A 7,767-nucleotide genomic window follows, 5' to 3' on the forward strand; every position below is an offset into this window, starting at 1 on the left:
GGGTTGTCTCCCAGTCAGTGTCTTCGTGTTTGGGGCCCTGCTTGAGGCACCACTGGGCCTTTAGGACAGAAAGGCTGCTGAACAGGGTGCTGGGAAGAGATTCATGCTGGAGAATCTGAACTTGCCTCTCACTGCTTGGGAACACTCATCAGTTTAGCAGACTCTCACTGCTCCAGAGAGCTGCAAATGAAGACAGAGAAGAAGGAGCAAAAAGCACCCCGGTTAATGAGTCCGTGGCCAAGGGTCTGCTGGGAGACTGCATAACTGCAGATAAATATTAGAAATAACAGGAGCACAGGGCTGCTCAGTGGTTGGCTCAGTTGGTTGGGCGTCTGACTTTGGCTCAGGTTGTGATCCTGCAATTCGTGAGGTCAAGCCCCGCATTGGTTCGCTGCTGTCAGCGCAAAGCCCCCTTCGGTCCAGTTTTCTCTCTCTCTGCCCCTCCCCTGCTTGTGCTCTTGCTCTCTCTCAAAAATAAATAAACCTTAAAAAAAAAAAAAAAAAGGAAAGAAAAGAAATAACAGCGGCACATTTTAGGTATCCTTCGTACATTATGCACAATGAGCGTTAGATTCAAATGGGCAGGGTTTTGTGTTCAAATCCCAGCCCTGCCCTCGGCTTGCTCTTTGACCACGACAAACCACTTCTGCCTGCTCGGTTTCCTGTCTGAGTAATGGAGGAGGTAGAGGGTTCCTCCCTGCATTGACATTACAGCTGTGCTGTCAAACTGCCTGTCCCTGACCCAAGCGCCTCGGGAAGGAAAGAGAGGCCTGTCCTGACATCTTCAGCAACAGAACATTTGAAAAACAGTTGTAAAACTCTAGTTTTAGAGTTCTGAGGCAGACTGGCAGCAGGCACAGCTAATAGACGTAGATGGTGTGCAAGCTGTTTTTCCAAAAGGCATGTGACCTCGAGAGCAGTGGGTTGTCTGACTCTCCCAACCGAGGGAACTAAACTGGCTTTAGGAGTCATTGGGAAGGAGGGATCTGGGGAGGAGGGCCACAGGGTGCATGAGAATGTGCAGCTCCTGGAGTGGGACGGTTGTGAGATAATGGCACATCTCAGGTGTGCTGGGAGGCAGGGGGCCAGAGGTTGAATGCGGGAAGCAGCCAAGAGGGTAGTTATCTCCTAATTACTGCTTGTGCTGGAATGTTTTATTCCATTTAGAAAATGGTCTGATTGTTTTTATTATTATTTTTTTTCATGCGGTAGGAAAACAGCCAGGTGGGGTCTATCCAAGCTGTGTGGGTGGTGTTCTCTAATTGCTGGGCTGGACTTTCTTTTGCCAATTAGGTGGCTTCCTTAGACCTGCCCTTTTATAACTTGATTACTATATGGGGCAACTTAATTTTGTATAACCTCTTTTATACCAAGTGGAGCTGCTTTCAACATGTCAGTTCCATCTTGGCACATCTGGGTGCTTTCAACAGCCTGCACTCAGACTGAATTAAAAATCAGATGCTGACTTATGTGAAAAGGAATATATAGGGACGCCTTCTCCTCAGAGGTGGATTCTGTCAGCATGTATCCCTTGTTAGAGGTCCCGTTCATATCTCTGTGTTTGCTGTTTGCATGGAAAGTACAGTGGCCAAGCAGATTCCTGGCTAGAAGGAGGTGTTTACTGAGAGCTAATGGGTTTCCTCGTGCCATATACAAAAAATAAAGTGAACCCCAGACCTAAATGTAAAAGCTAAAACTGTAAAACTCTTAGAAGAAAATTTAAGAGTAAGTATGCACAGCCCTGGACTTGGCAAAACCTGCTTAGCACACTAAAAGCACAAGCAACAAAAGAGAAAATAAACTGGGCTTCATCACCATTAAAAACCTTTGTGCTGTAAAGGACATCCTCAAGGAAGCAAAAAGACAATACACAGAATGGGAGAATGCATTTGCAAATCTTGTATCTGATAATGGACCTGTATCCAGAATGTATAAAAAGCTATTACAACTCAGTAATAAAAAGACAACCAGATTTTCAAATGGGCAAAGGATTCTTCTTCTAAAGAAGACACAGAGCTGGCCCATAAGCACAGGAAAAGATGCCAAACTTCGTTAGTCATCAGGGAAGTGCAACTTACACGGGAGACCACTTCCTACCCACCGGCATGGCTATAACCACAAAGATAGAATATCAAGTATTGGTGAGCATATGGAGAACTGGAACCTTCATATACTGCTGATTGGCATGGTGCCACTGCTTTAGAAAACAGGTCTGGAAGCTCGTCAAAAAAATGTAGTGACCCTATGACCAGCAATTCCATTTGTAGGTAGGTACCCAAAAGAACTGAACAGATACTTCTATACCCATCTTCATGGCAGCACTGTTCACAGCAGCCAAAAGGTAGAAGCAACCTAGGTGCCCATCAACTGACACACGGGCAGATGGAATGTGGCATATCCATACAGTCTATGTTAGTTGGCCATAAAACGGAATTGAAATATCGATATATGCTACAACATGGATGACCCTTGAAAACATTATGCTGACTGAAAAGAAGCCAGTTACAAAGGATGACATATTGTATAACCTAATTCATACGAAATGTCCAGAGTAGGCAAATTTGTGGAAACAGAATCAAGATCAGCAGTTGCCTAGGGTTGGGGAGCAGGGGCTGGGGAGAAATACAGAATGACTTTTAACGAGTGTGGGGTTTCTTTTGGGGGGCAATGAAAATGTTCTAAAATTGGATTCTGGTGATAGTTGTACAATTCTGACTGTACTAAAAATCACAGAATTGTCGATATGAATGTATGAAGTGTATGGTATGTGAATTATGTCTCAGTAAGGCTGTTTTAAAAAAAGAACCTATGGTTTATTGAATTCATTCATTCTTACAATTTGGCACTGGAGATCCTGTGCTCCTCTCAAAGGAAAGAGTAAGTATTTAGTGACTGCAGAGATGTAGTTAGAAGTTGCTTGCCTAGAGCCTGACGCAAGGGATAGATGTAGGACTCACCTTCAAGGAGCCTCTGTTCAACTACGGAAGACAAGATTAAGCTAGTTATGTAAGCAGCAAAAATATAGTTCGCTCCTAATTATCTGTGCTAATACAGGTACTCCTGAAGCCCTTCTCACTAGCTGCTGAGAAAATCAACAACTACACCACACCAGAGTACAGAGCCAGTGGAAGGACTATCTGTTATGTTCTAAAGTAACACATAAGTATTTTTAGAGTTACCCCTTCGTAAGTCATGGTACCCTTGTGAACATCACACACTGGGATAATAATGTATGAGATCAGCAAAGGCCATTTGGGATACTGTTATTTTGCTTGCTTTATATCTTTCTTCACCTCTAGGAAAAGGCTTGTTGTTCAATACCAGTTATTGAATGCCTGCTATGTGCAAGGGCTGAGTGGGTGGGACAGGCAAGTAAACATGCAGTGACAGTGGTTTATGAAAAGTGCTCGCATGGAGGGAGTGTAAGAGCTCATAGGGCACATGGTGGAGGGTGTTGGACTTCCACTTGGGAGATCACAGAAGGCTCCCAGGAGAAGCACTGCCTAACCTGAGTTAACCAGATGAGGAGGGTGGGAGGCCTATTCTGGACCGAGGAAATCTGCCATTCAGAAAAAGTTCTTGCTCTTTCCAGTACACTATCTGTTGGTCACCCTGTGAGATAAGGTATTATTATCTCTGTTTTGCAGATAAGGAAACTGAGGCTCAGAGTCTTTAAAGAACTCTGAACTCTCCCAAGGACAAAACAGAAAAGTAATAGAGTTAACATTTAATCTAGTTATTCTGCTTTCAAAGCTAGCTAGAACTTTCTATTCTCTACTACATCCTTGAACACTATAATTCTATATTTCTTTTTTTTTTTCAGTTTTTAAACACATTTTTGAAATTTACATCCAAGTTAGTTAACATATATAATAGGGTAATAATGATTCAGGAATAGAATTTAGTGATTCATCATTTACATATAACACCCAGTGCTCATCCCAACAAGTGCCCTCCTTAAAACCCATTGCCCATTTAGCCCATCCCCCCACCCAACACCCTTCCAGCAACCCTCAATTTGTTCTCTGTATTTAAGAGTCTCATGGGGCACCTGGGTGGCTCAGTCGGTTAAGCGTCCAACTTTGGCTCAGGTCATGATCTTGCTGCTCATGGGTTTGAGCCCTGCATTGGGCTCTGTGCTGACATCTCAGAGCCTGGAGCCTGCTTTGGATTCTGTGTCTCCCTCTCTGCCCCTCCCCCACTCACACTCTTTCTCTCTCAAAAATGAATAAATATTAAAATTTTTTTAAAGAGTCTCTTATGGTTTGTCTCCCTCTCTGTTTTTATATTATTTTTGCTTCCCTTCCCTTATGTTCATCTGTTTTGTATCTTAAATTCCACATATGAATGAAATCATATGATATTTGTCTTTCTCTGGCTGACTTTGCTTAGCATAACACATTCTAGTTCCATCCATTTGTTGCAAATGGCAAGATCTCATTCTTTTTGATCACTGAGTGATATTCCATTGTATATATATACCACATCTTCTTTATCTGTTCATTAGTCGATGGACATTTGTTGTCTTTCCACACTTTGGCTATTGTCGATAGTGCTGCTATAAACATTGGGGTGCATGTGCCCCTTTGAAACAGCGCACCTGTATCCTTTGGATAAATACCTAGTGCAATTGCTGGGCCGTAGGGTAGCTCTATTTTTAAGTTTTCGGGGAACCTCCATACTGTTTTCCAGAGCGGCCACACCAGTTTGCATTCCCACCAGCAGTGCAAAAGGGTTCCTCTTTGTTCACATCCTCGCCAACACCTGTTGTTGCCTGATTTACTCATTTTATCCATTCTGACAGATGTGAGGTAGTATCTCATTGTGGTTTTGATATGGATTTGCCTTATGATGAGTGATGCTGAGCACGTTTTCATGTGTCTGTTAGCCATCTGGATATCTCCTTTGGAAAAGTGTCTGTTCATGTCTTTTGCCCATTTCTTCACTGGATTATGTCTTTTGGGTGTTGAGTTTGGTAAGTTCTTTATAGATACAATTCTATATTTCTTACATTTTTTTCTGATTACAGAAATATATGATCATTGTTTAAAAAAATTAGAAAATACAAAAAAAATTTAAAAATTATTGATGATCTTCATACTGCAACCAAGGTGGTATATAGTTGTCTGTCCTCTAGTTTGGATTATGCTGGTATAACCTGTTTTCCACAAAAGTATATTAATAATATTTCCCGTATCACTAAACATTCTCCTACATAATAACTGTAATGGTTATCAAGTATTCTCTGTTTGGGATATACTGTAATTATCTACCCAATCATATTGCAGAAATTTAGAGTATATTTCCCCCAGTTTTTGCTGTTAAAACCAATTCTTTGATGAACATTTTTTGCAGATCAATCTTTACATCAGTCTTTGATGACTTCCTTAGGCTTAATTACTAGAAGTGGAATTTCTATGTCAGAGTGTACACATTTTAAGACTTTTGATTTGAATTCTCAGATTGCCTTTTGAGATGGTTGCACCCTTTACACTTCCATACTGGAGTATGAGTATTTCTCTTCCTGCTTGCTATAAATACTGTCTTTTTCTTTTAACTTGTCACCTTGATAGAAATCACAGTAATATTTTAATTTTTTTATTTCTTTCCTTACCGTTGAAGTTGGATTTTTTAAATGTGTTTGTGATCATTTTATTTAATGCCAAAATATGTAATATTGACGGAAAATGAGTAATGAACATTTAACGAATGAAAATGTCTTTATACCCTAGAAGTGATGAGTTGAAAATCCTTTTTGCCAGGCCATCACTGCTGGGAATGGATGGTATAGATGCTCTTGACTGGGAAAGAGGAGGGAGGAAGTTCTTTATTAGATTTAATGACCATCCTTTTTTCCCATATAGGTTCTTAAAGGTGGACAGGAAGCACCCACAAAACCCAAAGGTCGTCCCAAGAAGAACTCCATCCCCACCTCAGAAGAGATTGAAGCTGAAGAGAAGATGAACAGCCAGGCCCAGAGCCAGGAGCGCCTTGCACCCTCCCAGAGACAGGAGGAGCTCTGTGACACACAGGAAGCAAAAGCATGCGATGTCCCCTTAGAGATGCCAGAGCCCCCAGGCCAGCCCCAAGAGTTGCCAGTAGCCTCTTCGGAACCCCCACCATCAAGCTAAAATAAAACTCTTTGGGGGGAAGGGGGAGATGGGGAGGAATGGAAAGAGAAGGCAGGAAGAATAGGGAACCGCTTCCCAAAGCCTGGTAAACTCGGTGGGGGGGAGGGGGACAAGAGATCCTCGTCCCCCTCTCCCCCACGGGTCTCAGTGGTTTTCATCACAAGCATTTGATGAAGACTTGGCTTGCCTTAGGCCTTTCTGTTCCTGAAAGGCTGCTTTAGCCATGGGATGCCCTTGACGAAGGGAAACAGTGCCTTGGAACTGCCTGCCCCCACTGGGGTGGTGGCTTCGGGGCTGGGTGCAAGAGGCCTGCCCATGTTGTGAGCCCCACCCTGGCGTGGTGGAGGACTGCTCTGGCTCTCTCCCTGCCAGCCTCTGGGCAGCCCGGCGTCCAAGCAGAGAGAGATGGAGAAGCTTGGGCAGCACGCCTGGCTTCCTTGCTGACTCAGCACTTAACTTCTGTAGTTTTGAAAGAGAATTTAATGGTTTTGGTTGTTTTTTTTGGGGGGGTGGGTGGGACCGGTGAGGGCAGACAAAGAAAAGTTGGGGGAAGGGAGTTCTGAATTATTAGACTTGTTTCTGAATAAAGTTTGTTTGAAGACTCGTGTGCCTTTGTACCCATTACAAGATGGTCAGGTGACCTGAGAACGGATACGCCTTGTTTTTCTTGCTTTTTTGAGTTGCCATCCCTGAAGCTGCAATGCAGATATGTTAAGAAAACTTTTATTTTTTAATGAAAAATAAATCTTTCAAAAGGACTGGGTGTTTGGTTTCTTCGGGGGAGTATATTTAGCCCTTTCGGAATATGTCTTCTGGAAAGAAAGACCCAGAGAGCTAGCCCGGCTCCCTGGGCTTTAATCTCCCCCGCTGTCAAATAAAAGATTGGGCTCTGCCCACCACCCCTCCCACCGCCTTCTGCCAGAGTCGCTCTGCCATCAGCCACTTTACACTGTAGCCTTCCAACTGTAAGCATTCCTTTACTGTTTTGAAGAGATGATAAATGTATTCGTTTCAAAAATCCAAAAAGACTTGCTCCCCACCTGCATAGGTTACCCCTGCATAGGTAACCATTTTTATTGATTTCTTGTTTATCTTTCTTTAAACATGGATGTTTAAAATTGGATCATTTGGATGATGGGCTCCGCCACAAAAGGAGATTTGAGAACTCCTTGCTAGATGTGCTCTGCGATTCGAAATTTAAAATGATTCCCCAGCTTTCAGTAAGACCAGGAAAGAGGGGACTCCAGACTCGCTGAAGAACTGTGACCATCTCTTTGTCATGCCCGCTGGCCCAGAGGCCTGACCTCACAGGGGTCCCCTTGATCTGCATTTCCCTGCACGCTCCCTGCTGATGTCCTGCTGGGCAGAGCGCCCACCCTGCACGCTGGCAGCTCACCATCCCACAGTTACTCTGGGCTCGGGAAACGTAAACCAGCTTCTAGTCATGGCCTCCACTAGGGAGCAAAACGTGTTGCTTGTTCTGTGAAACAAATCACGTAATTCTTTTCAAAGGTACGTGGGACCGATCTGCTTGTTTTCGGTAATCCGGCTGCCTGCTTCCCTCCATTAACACCGACAACGAGAGAGACTGCGACTTTGATTTGGCGAGGCAATGCCTTCATCCCCTTCGCTATTG

At 43.5% G+C, this 7,767-nt stretch overlaps 1 protein-coding gene across 1 annotated transcript in view; it reads left to right on the forward strand.

Annotated features, from left to right (window-relative positions):
- The window catches only part of BARX2 (BARX homeobox 2), a 76,356-nt gene extending 69,467 nt beyond the window's left edge, over positions 1-6,889 (forward strand). The window contains exon 4 of the mRNA XM_058687310.1: positions 5,865-6,889. Within this exon, the coding sequence (XP_058543293.1) occupies positions 5,865-6,131 (267 nt within the window). The 3' untranslated portion in view covers positions 6,132-6,889. The remainder of the gene's footprint in view (positions 1-5,864) is intronic.
- The last annotated feature ends 878 nt before the right edge of the window (positions 6,890-7,767 follow it).

This window comes from Neofelis nebulosa, chromosome 10 (genome assembly GCF_028018385.1).
Source record: "Neofelis nebulosa isolate mNeoNeb1 chromosome 10, mNeoNeb1.pri, whole genome shotgun sequence".
Lineage (NCBI taxonomy): Eukaryota > Metazoa > Chordata > Mammalia > Carnivora > Felidae > Neofelis > Neofelis nebulosa.